This window comes from Pogoniulus pusillus, chromosome 18 (assembly GCF_015220805.1).
Source record: "Pogoniulus pusillus isolate bPogPus1 chromosome 18, bPogPus1.pri, whole genome shotgun sequence".
Classification (NCBI taxonomy): domain Eukaryota; kingdom Metazoa; phylum Chordata; class Aves; order Piciformes; family Lybiidae; genus Pogoniulus; species Pogoniulus pusillus.
Window position 1 is genome coordinate 12,599,882 of NC_087281.1, and position 19,962 is coordinate 12,619,843.

The 19,962-nt window shown below is 44.3% G+C and overlaps 2 protein-coding genes across 6 annotated transcripts; both read right to left on the reverse strand.

The window, feature by feature from the left end:
- Positions 1 to 288: 288 nt before the first annotated feature.
- TTLL2 (tubulin tyrosine ligase like 2) lies at positions 289 to 4,420 on the reverse strand. 4 transcript variants are annotated; one of them, XM_064158203.1, is made up of 3 exons: positions 4,218 to 4,420; positions 3,484 to 3,672; positions 289 to 2,011 (listed from the first exon to the last, which is right to left on the reverse strand). In XM_064158203.1, exons 2-3 carry the CDS (start codon positions 3,527 to 3,529, stop codon positions 411 to 413), a joined length of 1,647 nt encoding a protein of 548 aa, XP_064014273.1. In that variant the 5' UTR covers positions 3,530 to 3,672; positions 4,218 to 4,420; the 3' UTR covers positions 289 to 410. The 4 variants fall into 4 exon arrangements, with proteins under 4 accessions (XP_064014273.1, XP_064014275.1, XP_064014274.1 ...); XM_064158205.1 differs by having other exon boundaries at positions 3,480 to 3,672; XM_064158204.1 differs by lacking the exon at positions 4,218 to 4,420 and adding an exon at positions 3,897 to 3,911.
- A 1,090-nt stretch (positions 4,421 to 5,510) lies between these two features.
- UNC93A (unc-93 homolog A) lies at positions 5,511 to 19,642 on the reverse strand. Of its 2 annotated transcripts, XM_064158208.1 has the most exons (8): positions 19,556 to 19,642; positions 17,622 to 17,803; positions 16,318 to 16,547; positions 13,981 to 14,110; positions 9,978 to 10,191; positions 8,730 to 8,865; positions 7,896 to 8,027; positions 5,511 to 5,979 (listed from the first exon to the last, which is right to left on the reverse strand). In XM_064158208.1, the coding sequence occupies exons 1-8, from the start codon at positions 19,640 to 19,642 to the stop codon at positions 5,714 to 5,716; spliced, it is 1,377 nt and encodes a 458-aa protein (XP_064014278.1). In that variant the 3' UTR covers positions 5,511 to 5,713. The 2 variants fall into 2 exon arrangements, with proteins under 2 accessions (XP_064014278.1, XP_064014279.1); XM_064158209.1 differs by lacking the exon at positions 13,981 to 14,110 and having other exon boundaries at positions 9,978 to 10,195.
- Between the last annotated feature and the right edge of the window lie 320 nt (positions 19,643 to 19,962).

Below are 19,962 nucleotides of genomic sequence, written 5' to 3' on the forward strand. Positions count from 1 at the left end.
AGATCTCCCCTGGCACAACTTGAGACTGTGTCCCCTTGTTCTATTGCTGGTTGCCTGGGAGAAGAGACCAACCTCCACCTGGATACAGCCTCTCTTCAGGTAGATGTAGACAGCAATGAGGTCCTCTAGAGCATGATAGTTCTGTGTCATTCATACTATCTGCACCTTTCTAACCTGAGCACATGTTGATTGTTCCCTGCTGTCAAGCAATAAAGTCATAAAGCCTCCTGAATTAGGAAAAGAAAAGCAGCAACAGTTGCTGAGAATAATAATAAACAATGACTAGCATTTCTGAGGATGTTTTGAGAAATCCAACTTCTACTTTTATTATGGAATTATGTTAATGTTACAAGAAGTACCTAACACCACAAAGTTACACAGAAGTGTACACTTTGCTTTGCTTTCTGCTGTTATGATGGTAACTGTTTGCTCACTAATTTGCTTATTTCCTTTATGATGTTCTTGATATTTGTCCCATCCTTGGAAGCTTTAAGTGCAGCTTCATTGAAGGGAAAAATAAGGACAAAATCTCCTACACGGGGGATAGGCCTCTGGTCTTTATCAGAGATGAAATAAGGGCATGGGATTAACTTGTAGTTGAAGGCATCAGGTGTGGGTAACTGGTGGCAGAGTCGGGCAGACTCTCGTGATGAGTGCCCAATTCCTAGGGGTTGTTTATTTTCAGCCTCGGCTTTCACAGATATTTTTGGTGTGTTCATTTTTTCCCTCAGCTGGGAAGTCAGTGTTTTTCTTGGATGTGCTCTGGTAGTTTTCTTGGTCAGAGCAGCCACCTTACGAAGGGCAGGTTGTGCAGAAGAAGCAGAACTACGTTTAGCCACCTTTTGGCAGTTGAGTAAGCTGCTAGTCTCCTTGGTGGCTCTCTCACCAGCTGTGCTCCACAGCACCTGCCTTCTGCCAGCTTTTATTCCAGCCACTTGGTTATGCCTCAAAGTGTCAATCTGCTTGTAGTTCAGCAGTTCAACGACATCGTGAAGAAGTTTTCTCTTCACAGTGTCATCAATGGAACAGTCTAAACACAAGGCTGGGTTGTAGTTGACTTCCAAAAGCCATGGCTTGAATTTGTCATCAATCAGGATGTCAAAGCCAAAGAGCTCGAAGCAGTTGGAAGCCACTGGTAAGGGGGTTAGAGCGAGCAGGGTGAGGATCACTATGTTATTGATCTTCTGCCAGAGGACCACATCATCCACATCAAATATTCGGAGATAAGAACGAAATTTGCTGAATGTCCATTTGGAGCCACAGCCAATCCCTTCTTTATACTTTTTATAGGAGGCTCCATATTTGTTGATGCTAGTGTTTGTTAGGTGGGCATAGACGTTGTCCAGAGATTCGAGGTCAAACTTTTCAGTGGCAAACCTCACCAGTCCTTCTTCATAAGTGTAAATGGTGAGGGGGCAAAAACTGGTAACGCACACATAAAGACGCAGATCCAGTTTATACCCTGAAATAAGCAAGGGATTACTAATGTACTTCTGCACAATGACTGTACAGTCATATACTAAGTCTTTAATATCTTGGAAAATGAGTATGCCCCTTCCACGGGAGAGATCTACAGGCTTGCAAATCCAGTAACAACCACTTCTGCCTCCTGACTGCCTCTCCTTGCTGTATTCTGCTACAAATTTGACATAGTCTTTAGGCATGATGAATGCTACTGGACTAAATTCATACAGTGTTGATCCAAATGCTCCTTTCATACGTTTCAGGTGCCTTGCCAAGAAGTCTTTTCTGGTGATGCGAATAGCTTCTGGGTAATGGTTGAGTCTCTGCCACGGCTTAACGCCACGGTGGTCTGTCATGCAGAAAGGTGAGTTCCGCCAGTACAAGTTCCAGTCTGCATCATCTTGCTCCTTTTTGTCAAATTCAGTCCAGCCACGTTCCAGTAAAACCTCACGCACTAATGCAGGGACATTCTCATGGAGACGGAACACCAACGGCCTCAAGATATCTCTTGTGTCGTCGTCACTTGCCATCATTTCCATTTTGCTATCTGAGAGAAAAGAGAATCATCAACCACAACTGAAGAGGCTGTGCTTAAGCTGAAAGACACGTAAAGGGGCATCAATTCCAAATAGCTGTTTAGGCAGCAGCAGAGATGGTTGCCAAGTTTTGTCTCCACATTTTATTTACATTTCCTTTGTGGCAGTTAACTACAGCAGTAACTGTCCCAAAGCTTTTGTAATTATTGAATACTCTGGACTTTTTGCAACTTCTTTCAGCCTAATGGATGCAACTCTCCCTAGGAAGACTACACTCAGGCATTCTCCTAACTTAGTATGTTGCCCTGCTCTTAGCAAGCTTGCTTAGTTAATGCTATAAAGCCTGATGGAAAACTGACAGGAAACAGTACCAAAATGCACTTAAATTCCAATGCTCTTCTCCTCGGTTCCTGAAAACAGGGCGCACTCTTGTCTCATCACTTTCCTGTGAAGATGTGATGGTTTGAGTGTTCCCCACCCACCCACACTTTAGAAATCACCCAGACTAGACTCAGCTGGCTCTGGAAATATGAATGAAGCTATTTACTTACAGCTAGCACAATACACAAGCAGATAGTTACAGTATATACAGTTATATACAGAAATAAACGAGGTAAAAAGGTAATACAGAAACACAACTCCCCTTCTAGAAACCTGAGTCCCCTGGAGGGGCTCTCAACCACCCCTGCACCTTCCCGCTGCCCCTCTCAACCTTACCCCAGTCCCAAGGAAGAATAGAGGTTCAGTCAGAGGGTTAGGAAGCAAAGTGGGTTAACCCAAAATGGAGAGGGAGGTTAGAGAGATGCAGCTCAGCCAGCAGCTCGAGTGAGAGTGATGCCGAGTGTGTTATCTAATGATTTTATTTCTTGTTCCTATACATCTCAGCAAGGCTGTGAGTAAAGTAGACATCACCATTGTTTTCTTTCCACAGCCTGTAATCTATCTCTTCTAGCCTGCTTCAAACTAGCACAGAAGAAAATAATGTTCCATAGAAAAATAGGTAGATTCTGAATGAAATACTATTTCTCACTAGTTGTAGTGGAAATAGATCATGGTCCCCATCTGGTTCTGTGGGTAAGAAATGCATTTTCATTTTACAGGAAACTGGCTCACCAAGACTAGATGTAACACATGCCAACTCAATTCCCTGGCAATCACATTCAAAGAAAATAAAACATTTTAACTAACAAAGAATGCTGATCCACTTCTAAAGAAGCAGCTCTTGAAGTGTGGTTATGAAAGTATAACTCTAGGATTAGGTTTAAATGAACAGGCACAAATTTCACCCACTTTACTCTGTATAAATTGTCTGCCCAGATGAATGCCCATCTCCTCATTAGCCTGCATTCCCAGAGGGGTCTGTGTTCAGCCCGTTCCTTAGTAATTGAAAAACACACCCATGTGCTTGCAGACATCCTTCCATATTGCAAAAACTGCTACAGCTGTCTCTGATCACACTCAGGTTCAACACCCACCTACCTACCACTGCTGTTGACTGGCACCCAGAAGCAGAGACCTCCCTGAAGCATTATTTGTGACCTGAGGCTCCAGAGATGAACAGCTGCATGGTTGCCAGGGAGGCAGAACTTGGCACCAGTGTCCCAGGGTAAGCACTCAATGTGAAGTTGACTTTCATGCTGGTCTTGGTGCTTCCAGTTGCTTATTTTTACACCTGTGTGAGGAAATACGATACCTAATGGTTAGGCATTAAGTGTCTGTGTGCCAGGTTAATGCTGAATCTCTCAGCATAATTACACTTGGCAATCTGACTGCAGGTCTTTCCCATCGTCTTCAAGCCCTCAGGGTCACAGATCATAACTTGGGTCTGGCTGCTGCTTGCCTTGGAATTTAGTTTCAGAAAATAACCATTTTAATTAGTTCTTGAAGTGATGGTACCTGTCTGGTACCATCGAGGTTGACTCCATCTTCCTCAGCCATCGCGGCTTGGTCTCGCAAGTCCTGCAGCAGGCTGGCACAGGGCTGCAGTCAGGGCACAGGGCTGCTCTCCCACACGGGCACCCTGCAAGAACACTGTCCAGCGCTCTGACGGCACACGGGTGGGGAGATGCGGCTACCGCATCAAGCAAACGCCCCTGAAGGCACCGGGGCGAGGGTCAGCCGGTGCACATCGCACCTCCAGCAGCAAAACAAGTCGTATTTAATGCCTCGGTCGCTGGGGTAGGGACCCCGCAGAGTCCCCCCGGCCGCACATCGTACCTGGGCGCGACCGAACCGTCCGCTCTTGCCTGCCCTGCTCTCCACCCGGCCTGCTGCAGCCCCGGCGACCCCCGGCCGGAGCAGCCTGGCTCGGTCACCGCGGCCGCGTTGCTTAGCGATGTGGAAGGGCGGAGCGAGCCCTCCCTGCCTGCCCTCCCCGAGCAGACACTGGCGGCGCAGGCGTCGGATATCGGTAGGGCTCGCTTCCACTACGTCTGCTCTTCACTTCAAAGAGTCTGCGGCTCTTTGTTGTTTAACCGCCTGCAACATTCAGTCTGAGTCTCCCAGGGAAGATGCACACACAGGGAGCCCAGTAGGCACAAACCCCATCAATGCAGCTCCCCCTTCTGTATCACTCTTCACCTGCTGCACTTGCTCACTATGCTCTCCTACCCCTCGAACATCAGGACATGCTGCTGCATCCTCACCACCACCTGCTCAGAACGGACCTTCATCCCTGAAGGCTTCACAGAGCCTCGCACAGACAGAAGTAAGTGCAGGTGTCCTGGGAGCTGGAGATGCTAACTGAATCCCTGTGTGCCTCCCACCTTCTGTGTGTGTAGTTGAGACCCTCCAGCATCATGTGGCTCATGCCATAAAACACCATGAGATTATGTGCCTAGTGAAAGCAATTACTTAATGTATCAATTACTTAATTGCTTAATATTAATTGAAGCTGACAATCTTATATTGCAGATGAATGCAATAACCCACAGACCCCCAACACCTACATCCTCAGCAGATGAGGTGTGTGACTCAGCCTCAATCCCTGAAATCTTTGGGAGAAATGGCTCAGCCACCCTTTCTCAGGGCCCCTCCTGTCTGCCACAGGTGGCCCCTCACTTGGTGATGCCATTACCTGCATTGTCTCATGGTTCTCTTGCATGAAGGCCTGATTCCCCTCCAGTACCTCCAGGGAACCACAGTTTGAGACCTCATTTCCCTGAGGATAACCAGGGAGCACAGGTCATTCAGTAAACGTGTATGAGCAGGCTCTAATACCTGTTGCCAGATGCAGAGTTCTTGAAGGTTTCAGCCATGTGGCTGAGGAGGAGATTTATTTGGCTACAACCTCAAATGATTCCATGAAATGTTTGTTGCCTACAATCAGCTGAGCAAACCCAAGTTGTTGTCATCTGATTTTGCATATGGGCTTTTGAAGTTTGAATGTAAAGCTATGACACTAGTACTAGGTCTAGGCCACAGGTACAAACAATGTGAAGACTTTAAAAGGATTGTTTACATTTATTAAGACTTTATTAATTAAAAAAGAGAGATAAAATATTTAGTTGGTCACTTACGTGAAAGAGGGAAGTCAGATACTCTTCTCTTATAAAGTCAAAAGAGATTTTTACTCCTAAGACATTTGCATTCGACTGGCATTTAAGTCTGTTCCTTTACCATCTATATGGAGCCAGTACATGTTGCAGCACCCTTGGATATATGCCTGGAGGAGCCAGTCAGTTTGCTTTGCTTCCATCATTCTGACTCTCGGATTATAGGTGTGTATCCCGGGTGAATGGTCCTACATTTTCCATCTTTGTAGCAGTAGGTGTCCCAGGGGAGGTCTTGGATTCCAGGTATTCAACTGCTCCGTATGTCACCATTGACAGCACAAGCACAGACAATAAAATGTACAGTTTAATGTAGACTTGCAATTTGGTGCTATAACCAAAGGCGATGACAAATCCAAGTGATTCCCAGAGACGGTAATTTGCAAAGGCAGCCTCCTTGTGTTTCTCAAACAAAATGCCATAGAGTCCTAGAAGGAATTAGAGATGTGGCTTGTGAAGATTTAAGTCTGTAACCATACATTTTCTGCAAAGGGGAATAGACCATAATGGGGAAGACAGACCCTCCCTCATAAGTATCAGACAAAGGAAAATACAGGCTTTGTCTTAAATACTTTTGTGCTCCTGTAAATTGTTCTAAGTGAAAGGACAATAGAGAATATCAGAGAAAAGGGAAGGAAGATGGGAAGGAGAAAGAAAGGATGGACTCTGATGAAAAGAGATTAGAGGAAGTTTATTTTTCAAACTATAAGCTAGAACAAGGAAGGTTCTTGGAGTGACAAGTATAAGGAGGAAGAGGAGATGGCTAGCAACAGCACTTGACACATCTCCACATATAACTATTGAGAAGGTTATAACAAACCCTTACGTGCAGTTATGTGTGCTATTCATACTTGCCAAGCTAAGAGAAACTGAGCCAAAATACTTAAATCAGAAAGTTGAGTAGATCTGAGCTCAGATTTAATATGCAGAGGGAATTTATGTCTCTGAGATTACCAGGTTTGTAAATTTTCAGCTTCTGGACAAGTTGGAAGAAGAATATCCTTCATGTATTCAGAACCTCTTGGCAGCAACTGGAAAACTTGCTTGACACAGAGACTTAGATAAGGTGAACATCCTAATGCAGTCCTGCTTTCTGGGAAGCTCCCTCTGAGTTCAGTCAGTCTCACATCTACACCGTGGGTCAGGGAGGGATTCCCAGCCTCCGTGTCTGACTAGCGTGGCACACAGGGAAGAGAAGAGAGCTCGCTTTCCTCTGGGTGCTGAGCTAGCATCACTGATGATAAAGCCGAGGGCATTTTCACTGACTCAGCTAAGGTGTGCAGGGAGTGAAGGGGAGGAATATCATGAACCTTGATTCTTCTCTCTTGACTCTTCTGACCCATTTCTCTATCCAACAGCAGTGTTTGAAATATACTAACTCAGCCAAAAGGCACAGAGAAGTACAGAATTCTCCAGAAGTCTGGATAAACTTAACTAACCCTTCAGTTTTGTTAAGAAGGAAAGGAACTGGGAAGAACTGAAATACCTTTGTTTTGCCGTAGTCTACCTTATTGCTCTATGCTTCATAATTGTTATGCCACAAGGGCAACTACTGCTGGGGAGTAATACTGGAGTCTGTGTTCAGATTAGCTAAGAAAGAAGGCAGTACCTAATGAAATGCAGCAAATTTCACTGGCTATAAATGAGAACACCCACAGATGTATATGCATTAATGAACCTTTGTAAGAAGTGACTCAGCTACTGTGAGCCTGTAAATCCTCTAAGGGGAACTGCAGCATTAATATCCACCGCAGGCCATAGCATCATAGAATCAACCAGGTTGGAAGAGACCTCCAAGATCATCCAGTCCAACCTAACACCCAGCCCTAGACAAGCAACCAGGCCATGGCACTAAGTGCCTCAGCCAGTCTTCTCTTGAACACCTTCAGGGACAGTGACTCCACCACCTCCCTGGGCAGCCCATTCCAATGCCAATCACCCTCTCTGCCAACAACTTCCTCCTAACATCCAGCCTACACTTTCCCCGACACAACTTGAGACTGTGTCCCCTTGTTCTGTTGCTGGTTGCCTGGCAGATATTCAAGAAGAGACTGGCTGAGGCACTTAGTTCCATGGTCTAGTTGATTGGATAAGGCTGGGTGCTAGGTTGGAATGGATCATCTTGGAGGTCTCATCCAACCTGATAGATTCGATGATTCTAATGAGTATTTTATTTTCTTATTCCAAACTCTCTCTTATTTCTCCTACTTTCCAATGACCTAACATACTTCTTGTATATGCTGTCTAAAAACCCATTATCAATTTATTCACATGTTGTGTATTAACACAAAGATACAGCTTTCTATATCTCTAGAGAATATATTTCATTGTCACCAGGACTTACCATTAGTTTGTGTCTGCCAAATGGCATCAGATAGGCCCCAAAGAGCAGGGAATACAAAAAACACAGCAAGCTGCTTAGGGTGAGGTTTCCATAGCAGTAATGCTATTATGCAGGCAGTGTTTGTAACTGCAGCTGTTGATTTAGGAAGAAAGAAGAGAGTTATGAGTGTGGTTACAAATAGGACAGACAGTGGTGGATAACAATCAAATTATTTCAGTTTCTTCCCCCAACTAGAGCACATAGCAATCTCAAAAACTTTCTGGTTCACTGATATATGCATGTTGATATAAGGGAGGTTATTCTTCCCCTGTACTCAGCACTGGTCAGGCCACACCTTGAGTCCTGTGTCTAGTTCTGGGGTTCTCCACTCAACAGAGATGTTGAGATACTGGAGCATGTCCAGACAAGGGCAATGAAGCTGGTGAGGGGCCTGGAACACAGCCCTGTGAGGAGAGGCTGAGGGAGCTGGGGGTGTGCAGCCTGGAGAAGAGGAGGCTCACGGGTGACCTCACTGCTGTCTGCAACTACCTGAAGGAAGGCTGTAGCCAGGTGGGGGTTGGTCTCTTCTCCCAGGCAACCAGCAACAGAACAAGGGGACACAGTCTCAGGTTGTGCCGGGGGAGATCTAGGCTGGATGTTAGGAGGAAGTTGTTGTCAGAGAGAGTGATTGGCATTGGAATGGGCTGCCCAGGGAGGTGGTGGAGTCACCATCCCTGGAGGTGTTCAGGAAAAGCCTGGATGAGGCACTTAGTGCAAATCTGTCCAAGCCACGAGCCGCCAGCTTTACCAGGATTTGATATATTAACTTGAGTCCTTCAAGTGACCTTTACCTACCTAATGCGAATAGAAGCTTTCTACCAGTGAACTGAGAGATCTTTCCAAAGAGCAGAGAGCAGAGGGAGTTCACAGCTGAAAAGCAGATCATCGCATAACCGACGTAATGTATCCCCAGGGCACAGGTCACATACGTCTGGAAGAGAAGAGATGTTGCCCAGTTTCTTCAGTGAAAATATGCAGCTAAGATTCAAGGGTCTTAACCTGAGTATTCAGGAAATAGCCAGCATGGACAAGATCAAAGGAGCACAGCTACAGAATTTGCTGACAGTTCTCCTAGTGTGTTGACATAGTTGGCCTTCAGCAGCAATATTCCTAACCCAGATCCCAAGCAGACTGATGCCATGCAGACAGAGCAGCAACATGCAGGAGAAATCAGAACTCTGCTCACTGTGCAAACACAACTCCTGGAAGCAGCACTAGGAATTTTCTGTCTTTCTCTTCATAGCCCAAGGGATGAAAATTGACAGTCAGCACTGTGGTCATTACAGCTCCCAAGAAATAAAGAGGACCTCATCTCTTAAGAGCATACAAACAGTGGAGGTGGCCATGAAGTGCCCCTTTCAATCCATTCAAACACAGCAACAGGTGTACTATTCCGTCTGCTTATAGGCAAGTTTTGAAAGCTTGTGCGTCAAATAAGCAGGTCAGGAAGTTTGCCTCCTTTCCTGGAGGGTTTCTCAGTGCCTGGAGAACACACCTGTTATGTTTCTACGTTTGTAGAGAGACTGGAGGAGCAGAAGTGCTTTTGTTCATTTCAATCTGTTAGGGTTTGTACCTGTTGCACTAGTGACTGCTTAGGGCTTTCAGGCAGCCACGCTGAGGATTTGCCCTCTTACAGCAAAGGTTTTCAAAATAAACCATGTGGTATGTGTGCTGATTTGCACTCTAGGGAAACCAGAAGGAGGGAAGATATAAAAGATTTGCAGAGATCTGGCTGCTCTCCCAGTTTGTTATTTACAACAAGCTCAAGAGTTTGAACCTGCAGCTCTCTCCTGTGGCCTCCACTGCTGAGTTTAGCTCTCTTCACTGTTCTTTTTGAGGGTGTTCCAAAGGACATATTTACTTCTGGCCTCTCCTATTTGAAGATGTCACTTAGAGTTCATTTAAGTAGAATTAAGCAGTAATTTGGCAAAGAACAAATCACCATTGAAAACATCTTAATTTAAATACAGATCAGATTCAATAGTAAGACACAAAGGCACAAAACTCAGTCAGACAGAAATAGATTTTCATTGTCATCCACACCTTTGTGTAGTCACCAGAAAGAAATCCCTGTTCAAACCCACTGTACATTGTCAGAGGGATTAGAAGACACTGCCTTTTATCTTTAAGGTGCTGGAAAGTTGCTAGGAACGTAGACCAAATGGATGGTGTCTCTAGTATTTCTTTCTCAGTTTCTGCTTGGTCAGATTTGATCTGGTCCAGAAATATAACAACCAGCAACACAGCTAGCACACCACTAGCTGCAAAAACAAAACAAAAAGTTCATGAAAACCTGAGGAATGCTGGAAGAATGATGGGAAGTCGCTTGCTGCTGTTATTGTTCTGGCTTGGTGCTTAGCTCTCTGGGGGATGTTTTGGCAGATGCCTCTGATTCCGCTCCAGCGTAAAGGCCATTTCTGTGTAAACAGTAAGGACCTGATCTACATCCACATCTTCTTTTTCATACATCTGTGAACCTCACAAATCCCCTCAGCTTAACTGTGACTGGCCTGTTGTGACAGCCGCTGGGCCAGCTGCACCGCAGAGGGTGATCACTTATCCTTCCAGGGCAAGCCAGGGGTCGCAGGGAGGGGGAGCTGGCCAGAAACAGTTCCCTCGGGAGCTATCAGCATACTTTAAATCAACACGAGAGAGGAGTATTCACTTTGAGTGCCAAGCTTTTCATGGCTAGTGGAGCTCTTTTAAAGGAAAAAGAAAGGGTTAGAAGATGAACTGCTATCTTGGGTCCCAGCATATGTTGTGTTTTTTTCTTTTCTCTATTTCTTTTCTTCTGGTGGGTTTTTTTTTGGGGGGTCAGCTTGGAGCTATGCTTTCTACAGCTCTGAACCTATCATTTCCTGGCAGAAGCAGAATGAGGTGGGTAATCAAAAAGTCATCATGGTCTAGGTTTGTTCCTTGTGAAAGGAATCAATTCCCTTACCAGAACTTAACTGTGTCCCATAATATATATGAGTAACCATGGATTCACAGCTGATTGCTTCATTAGAGATGCAAGGCATGATTAGGTTTCCTTTCCTACTTCCATTGGCTAGAATTCCATCCATGCAAACAAGTAGAGTTTAGAGTAAGAGGAGACCCAAGTACCTCTTCCCATCCGCTTTGCCAGGTTAATAAACTCCTGTGTTACTGTGCATGGGCATGCTCTTCTCATTGAACTTTTAATCTCCAAATACGTTAACAGATTTACAGTAAATTGCCTCGATTCTTAATTGCTTATTATTTCTCGTTTATGTCTCCTAGTGCCATGGTGTAGTTGACTGGATAGGGCTGGGGGATAGGTTGGACTGGATGAGTTGGAGGTCTCTTCCAACATGGTTGATTCTATGATTTTAGAGTGAAATTGCATTCTCCAGAGTCCAGGTCCTCCACTGTAGCTGATCCTTAATGCCTTCATGATATAAGTAATTTATTCTACCAGCTCCAGACGACTACCAAAACCCTAATTGAAGTGAATATACCTTACATGTAGTGTTTCATTCCAATCCACGAATATCCCCAACCTGACACAGTAGGAAGGGAGGCTGTAGCCAGGTGGGGGTTGGTCTCTTCTGCCAGGCAACCAGCAAGAGAACAAGGGGACACAGTCGCAAGTTGTGCTGGGGAGGTCTAGGCTGGATGTTAGGAGGAAGTTGTTGCCAGAGAGAGTGATTGGCATTGGAATGGACTGCCCAGGGAGGTGGTGGAGTCACCATCCCTGGAGGTGTTCAAAAAGAGACTGGATGGGGCACTTAGTGCCATAGTCTAGTTGATTGGCTAGGGCTGGGTGCTAGATTGGACTGCATGATCTTGGAGGTCTCTTCCAACCTTTTTGATTCTATTCTATGAATCTATGATTATGGGATGGTTGCAGGACTTACACGAGTGAGATCAAGACATCCACATTTACAGAAAAAAATATTCTAACAACTGTACCAATCAAGAGCAGCTACAGGAGATGTGTAACTGCATGGCTTAATAGTGGCTGGCACCAACATAAATAGAAACATCCACAGGCTTTGAGGAAACTAGACAAAAGGCTTATCCATTATTGTCTCCATGTAAGATGGATGAAATATGTATTCAGCAATCAAATAGAGGAGATGGTTAAAAATATCTATGAATGAAATATTTAGCTATTTGTTTTCCCTCGAGGTAGGAAAAGATGTATCTTTTATTAAAAGCTTGAAAGAAAAATGAAACCCTTCTGCCGCAGGGTCAGCAGACAGCAGGGTTGCATTCATTTTGCATGAGGAAAGCCTAAGGGAGTGCTGTATATGTTAGTCATCACATTTAAATTTAAGCTTGTGAGCCAGCGTAGCCTTTAGCAGAAAGGTATTAGCTTCAGCACACTCGGGAAGGGAAGTGGGGGGGATATTCTTTGCATTTTCTCGCTAAGTAGGAATGGAGACTGGGGAAAGAGGGAGGGTTTGCTGCCTTGCCCCTGGTCTGGTGAGGGCTGGCCATGTACTCTCTGAGTGTGTGACAAATTCTGTGCATCTGTTTCAGCACAGAGAGTACATCTACGGGCAGAGAGTGCAAAGACATTTTCACAGAGCTGAGGTGACATATTGCCTTGACAGATACTTCCTCTTTATCCATAGAATAACTTGTTTTGATCTCTTTGAATTTTCCTCACTGAATGAGTCTTTGCACAACTATTTTTATCTTTCCAAATATTAGTGGCATCAGCCTTGCCTGTCTTGGATTGCTTGGTCTACAGCAGCTGTAGTTACTAAATGGGAGATGGGCCAATTCGCAGAGTGCTCCCCTTCATCTCTGCCTTTCACACTAAGGTATTACTATTCAAGCAGCACAGCTGAGGACTGACTGGAGTTGTAAAATCTCAGCAAGGATCTAAAAACCTCTCCCCAGACAGCTGCATGTTCTAGGAGACATGGTCCAGGTCTGTCTCTAATTATCATGCACTTATTGTGCTAATACATATGGCAGGACAGCAGCCAGTTCTGACAAGCATCCCCAGGTGACTAGAAGCTGGTGAGTTCAGACTGAGTTGTTCTTAGCATCTCAGACCTCTGCATGCATATATAAATCTGCCCAATGCCATCAGTAACTACTCCTCTATTGCTGATCCTGAAGATAGTGGATTTAAAACTATCTCATACATAACTGGATAAACTGCTGTAGTCCTCTAATTGCAACATGGGTATGCTTTTGTTTGTAGAGCAACACTGAAGTTAGGTTAGTCAGACTTGGGTCACTGTACCAAGTTCCAGCTTTATACCAGGTGACAAGTGGTAAAGAATATCTTTCTTTATCAGAAAAAAAAATATACAGCACTGGCAAAAGATAAGGGAGGTTATTCTTCCACTTTACTCAGCACTGGTCAGGCCACACCTTGAGTACTATGCCAAGTTCTGGGCTCCTCAATGCAAGAGAGATGTTGAGATACTGGAACGTGTCCAGAGGAGGGTGATGAAGCTGGTGAGGGGCCTGGAACACAGCCCTCTGAGGAGAGGCTGAGGGAGCTGGGGGTGTGCAGCCTGGAGAAGAGGAAGCTCAGGGCTGACCTCAGTGCTGTCTACAACTACCTGAAGGGAGGCTGTAGCCAGGTGGGGGTTGGTCTCTTCTGCCAGGCAACCAGCAATAGAACAAGGGGACACAGTCTCAAGTTGTGCCAGGGGAGGTCTAGGCTGGATGTTAGGAGGAAGCTGTTGCCAGAGAGAGTGATTGGCATTGGAATGGGCTGCCCAGGGAGGTGGTGGAGTCACCATCCCTGGAGGTGTTGAAGCAAAGCCTGGCTGAGGCACTTAGTGCCATGGTCTAGTTGATTGGCTAAGGCTGGGTGCTAGGTTGGACTGGCTGATCTTGGAGGTCTCTTCCAACCTGGCTGAATCCATGAATCTGTAAATTTAGGAAGGAGCTGTTTACAGCTTTCACATATCTTATTTCCTTTTAGCAAATTGGATTGAAGGTGGAAATCAGAAACTTAATCTACAGAGTCATGCTAGGTTTCACAAGTAGCATGTTCTTCATCAGTGATATTCATTAAAGATTGTGTGGATTACTTACCAGTGTTGTGGGTTACTTACCGGTGTAAATCCCTAGCAAAGTGTAGATTAAGGAGCTGGAGGGTTCTGCTGACCCTGTGCTGTTAGTGCTATCGGCCATGCAGTCATATGCTCCACAGCATGCCAGGTTTTCTTCTGAGATTTCCACTAATTCAATAAGAAGCAAAAGAAAGGCAGGTCAGAGAAGAGATCACATAACTTCAAGCTATATGTAAAGACTATGTAGAAGGGAATCCAGCACTCAGTGGTTGCTCCTCTTAGCAAATACTTTCAAACTAGAGATGTTTAGCTTCAGTATGCCAGTTTAACACGTAAAAATTTGGTTTAAAAGAAACAGTTGCTCAAGACAGGACACTTAACTGATAGTTACCTGGAGACAGAGACTAAAGCCAGAGGCTAAAATCTGAATTCAAGGCCAATTTTCAGGATTTTACATTCCATTGTGTACCTCTACTGCTTAACCATATTACCCCAGAAGACAGGTCTCTCAGTTTACACTACCACTGAACTAATCGACCTCAGTTTTCACAATCAGAGCATCTTACCTCTCCTCAGAGTAGTTTTGTATACAGGAACAGAACTCACCACAGAAACCAGACATCTTTTTTGGTTTAGAAATCCAAACTGCCATTAACCACTAATGCAATCTTCCAAGATTTTCCTTGCCTTATTACTTTGTTTATCAGTTCTGTTTATTACTTATTTAAAACGTTATGGCTCTTTGAGAACACACTTGAAACTAGAACAGTTTGGCAGGGTTTAGAGTAAACCTTTACTTTGTTCAGTCCTGTCAGCATTGTGCTGGCTCACTGGTCAAAGCAATACAGGTGCCTGTGTTCATGCACCCTGTGTGTTACCATGACACTGTGCCCACTTCCTCCAGTACTCTTTCTGTAAACTAAAAGTACTAACCCAAAGTGTAAGCCAGAATAAGCTGTGTCTTGGGAAAGGGTGATCAAAAAACTCATGCAATTATTTCAGTGCATTCACTGGAAAATTTGTCACGGGTCCAAGAGCAATAAAGGGCACTGCAGTGTACCTTGGCCCATCCTTTAAACAGGACTTGGGGTGTAATTTTTCCACTAGGGTTGCTGTGTAACTACTTTTAGTGTGTCTTTCCTCATTACTTCCAATCAAGGCTGCTGCAAAGTGAATCAGCTGTTTAACTGGCTTTGTAAACAACTTCAGGTTCAAGATCAGATAAAACTTTATAACATAAAGAATATTATTACCTTATGATAGCCACTGGCTACCTCTGCAGAGTTTTGAACAAACAGACCCTCAGCAAAATTTGCCAAAGGTGCAAAAGGTGAATCTTACTAGCAAATTATGAGAGAGTTTGGAACAAGCTTTTTATCTGTTGATGAATCATCTGGAGTTGAAGATGCACATACATTTAGTGATATGGAAGCTGCAATGCAGGGTTTGCACTGTTCCTCCGGAAATAAGATGCCAATATTGATGAGTGAGAAAGGATGACACTTGAAATTTACATTGATTACTGTCTTCTGTTGTAGTGTTGTTGGACTGGATGATCTTGGAGGTTTCTCCCTCCTTGCTGTCTACAACTACCTGAAGGGAGGCTGTAGCCAGGTGGGGGTTGGTCTCTTCTGCCAGGCAACCAGCAACAGAACAAGGGGACACAGTCTCAAGTTGTGCCAGGGGAGGTCTAGGCTGGATGTTAGGAGGAAGTTGTTGCCAGAGAGAGTGATTGGCATTGGAATGGTCTGCCCAGGGAGGTGGTGGAGTCACCATCCCTGGAGGTGTTGAAGAAAAGCCTGGATGAGGCACTTAGTGCCATGGTCTAGTTGACTGGCTAGGGCTGGGTGCTAGGTTGGACTGGCTGATCTTGAAGGTCTCTTCCAACCTGCTTGATTCTATGATTGTAGGATTCATTTTCAGCAAGCACCAGCATTAGTGTGACTAACCTTGATGTTTAAGGCATATTAATCCAATACTACAGGCTTTATGAGAAGACTGCTTCAGTATTTTGTCTGTTGCTTTAATTCACTTTAAATAGGTGTCAGATGTGAAAGACTGCCAGCAGCCTGACTATGTTTGACAACACAGGGGTGGAATTCACAATTAATTCAATAGGTAGCTATTTTTGAGCTAGTTACCTGAGCTCTTTTTAGAGCTGATGAAGAGTTGATAGAACATAGGCACTTCCAGAGAGGAATTTAGCCAATCTGCTTCAGACATCAGGTGTATTAAGTCACATCTCAGGTGCCTCTTTCTACTGATTATGAAAGCAACTGAGAGTCACCAGCTCAGCTACAGAACTCTGCCTCTTAACTGTCTAGAACTAGTTGATGTTTATAGAAAAAACATAAAGATTTAAAAATATGCATTACCTGTGGTGGAAGCTTGGCTAAATATCAAGGATGAGATAAGATTTCCCCAGATGCCAGAGGACTGAAATATCAGAAAGAAGACCCCAAAGTATTGGTTAATAATATCTTTTCCATTTTTTCCTGCTTTCTCAGCATAAGAATTGCCAGCAATGGTGAGGTAAGTGCATTTGGCAGACCAGAGTGGTGCTCCTCCTAAGCCCAGGATCACAGAGGTGGGGATTAATGTATACCTGCCAAAGAACACTTTATTTAGCATAGTTATTATCCATTAGCATAACAATAATTTACCAAAAGATTCAGAAGTAAAAAGAGTCATCAAAGAAATAGACTTATCCTTTGGGTGCTTGAATAAATCTGTTCTGTGGAACCAGTCACATGAAGTTTAGGATGTGCAATCATTTCCAGCAGTGTCCAGGGGTTAGGCCTAGACTGGCTGGGTCTGTGCTCATGTGCTTTATCCTTTTTTAATTGAAAGTTAAATTACTCATTTGTATTTTAAATGAAACTTTTGAGTTGGTTATTTCTTGGAGGTTTTTTGTTTGTTTGTTTTGTTTTTTTAGGGAAATCTTTGCTACACATGAGTTAAGAGAAGCAGCTTCATGTGGGCATATGGATACATTCTTTCTTGCTTTCTGTACATTTTGACCTCTGTGTTTCACCTCTTTGCTTCACCTAATGGGCATTTATTTATCCCCATTTCTTGCATATGACACCTTTTACACCCAGCTTCCAAATCCACAACACAGAAGGATGTGGAGATGCTGGAGTGTGTCCAGAGAAGGGCCAGGAGGATGCTCAGAGGGCTGGAGTACCTCTGCTATGAGGACAGACTGAAAGAGTTGGGGCTGTTCAGTCTGGAGAAGAGGAGGCTCCCAAGTGACCTTCTTGTGGTCTTTCAGTATCTGAAGGGGCCTACAAAAAAGCTGGGGAGGGACATTTTAGGCTGTCAGGGAGTGACAGGACTAGGGGGAATGGAGCAAAGCTGGAAGTGGGGAGATTCAGCCCGGACATGAGGAGGAAGTTGTTCAGCGTGAGAGTGGTGAGAAACTGGACTGAATTGCCCAGGGAGGTGGTTGAGTCCCCATCCTTGGCAGTGTTTAAGGTCAGGCTGGATGAGGCTGTGGGCAGCCTGCTCTAGGGTAGGGTGTCCCTGCCCATGGCAGTGGGGTTGGACTCGATGATCTTCTTGGGTCCCTTCCAAGCCCTAATATCCTGTGATTGATCCTGTGAAAAAGAAGAACGAACTTTGCCCTTGCTGGTTTTCTTCAAACACAATAGAGAGGATTAAAGTTTTTAAATGGTACCAGCTAGCATAGAAGTTGCCTAAGGAAAAAGTGATGTAGCAGCACATAGAGCCTGCAATGGTCCACTTGCAGCCCAGCTTCCTGATGAGGATTGGAGGGAGGAACATGGACGATAAGATGAGTGCAGCATAGAGAACGCTTAGGGAAGCAACACCCAGGCCTTCTTCTGAGTGGAGACTGCTCTGTGTGGATAAAAAGAGAAGGTCAGAAAAAATTTATCACAGCTTTATGTTCTTGTGGTGTAGAGAGAGAGGATTCAGGCAGCAATAGAGATGCATGGAAGCTGAGCCTGGATATCACCAAAGGAGGAGGTTGGAACTAGATGATTGTTGTAGTCCCTTCCAACCCTGACTGATTCTATGATTCTGTGATTATGTATTTATCATTTTCCTCAAAATGGCATCCCATTTATGCAAATATGATACAAAACCAGGTGAGGTCTTCTCAAATTCAAAGCTTTGGCAAGTCAGACTTTAAATTATTTATTGCAATTCACTCGAGTTTCCCTTTGAAAAGAAGCTGAATAAGGGATAACCTCTTTTCTTGGCCTTCACTTTCAGGTAGGAATATCCTCAGGTCTGCATTGCTAGGGTTAGCTGAGCAGCAGTGAAAGATTCTTTACTTTAAACTACAGATCTGCTAAGTTCAAAATTCTTGAGAGGCCAAGGTCCAGCTATCCCAATATGCTCAAAGCCCTCTTTAGCTGTAAGCAATCGATTCAGCTATGTTGTCCCAAGGGACAAAGAACATTTTACTGATCTAACAAGATTTAATTTTTCTGTGTTCAAAGTAGATCTCCTGTTGTCTTGATACTGTGGAAGTTGCTCAAGTTGTGCTGGGAGAGGTCTAGGCTGGATGTTAGGAGGAAGTTCTTCCCAGAGAGAGTGACTGGCATTGGAATGGGCTGCCCAGGGAGGTGGTGGAGTTGATGTCCCTGGAGATGTTGAAGCAAAGCCTGGCTGAGGCACTTAGTGCCATGGTCTAGGTGATTGGAGAGGTCTGGGTGCTAGGTTGGACTGGGTGATCTTGAAGATCTCTTCCAACTTGGTTGATTCTATGATTCCATTCTATGATTCTATGATTATGGGACAGTTCCAGGACTTCTATGGGTGAGATCAGGGCATCCACATTTACAGAAAAAATATTCTAACAACTGTGTCAATCAAGAGCAGCGACAGGACATATGTAACTGCATGGCTTAATAGTGAGTGGCATGAACATAAATAGAAATACTCACAGGCTTTGAGAAAACTGAACAAAAGATTTGCCATTGGAATGGGCTGCCTGGGGAGGTGGTGGAGTCGCCGTGCCTGGAGGTGTTGAAGAAAAGCCTGGCTGAGGCACTTAGTGCCATGGTCTAGGGCTGGGTGCTAGGTTGGACTGGATGATATCTTGGAGGTCTCTTCCAACCTGCTTGATTCTATGATTCTATGGTTGTCTTGGGTCAGGGTGGATCCCTTCCCCAGTAGAGTAAACTCACTACAACACAGATTTTTTTGGAAAGTCAGGGAAAAATGAAGTTGTATTTCTTATAGTTTAAATATAACAGTATCATGAAAAAAATAAACTACTAGAGAAATATAATAACCTTAACAAGGATGGGGAAGGGGTCGAGCAGTGGCGAAGCAGCAAAAGCAGCAGCAGCCAAAACAGCAGCGGGGGAAGATAGTAGCAGGTACAGGTGAAGCAGCAGAAGCAGAAGTCCAAGCTGTGCTTCTAGGCATAAAGGTCTTCATGCTCCAATGAAGTGATATTAACTTGTCCATTGTTGCTGTTATATGGCCTATCCCTAGAATGCTCACCTCTCTCTTATGTCTGAGCTAGAAATCTAGCTCAAACAGCCACAATGATGTATTTTTATTGTTGCATTGCTGAGTAATAATAACAATAATAGCAGTAATTATAGCAATATAGTGGGAGGTTTTTCCACTTACCTGTAGGCTCTGGAGTCCTCCATAAGCAGTGAAGAGTAGTAAAAATCCAAAAGAAATCACCAAAATGTTCTTAAGATTCTTTTCCATGTTGATTCATACAAACCAAAAGGTGGCCAGAGCTGAACAAATTATTCCAGAGGAGGCTTTGAGTCAGAGAAAACCAGTTGATGTTTTGCTGGACAAGAAATCACGTCTCACTGTATTTCTAGAGGGAAGAGAGGTTAATTATTTGAGGACTGGCCAATGAACTTTACTTTTGCTGATGCTTAAAGCTGAGTTGTTATTCATTCACCTGTTGTGACTAAGGCCATAAGGAGTGCTCCCAAAGGACCTTATTGGATAGGCATTGAAGTCACTTGCAACACTTGGGCCAGTTTCAGTATTGCAGCTGTACATTCTATGTCTCT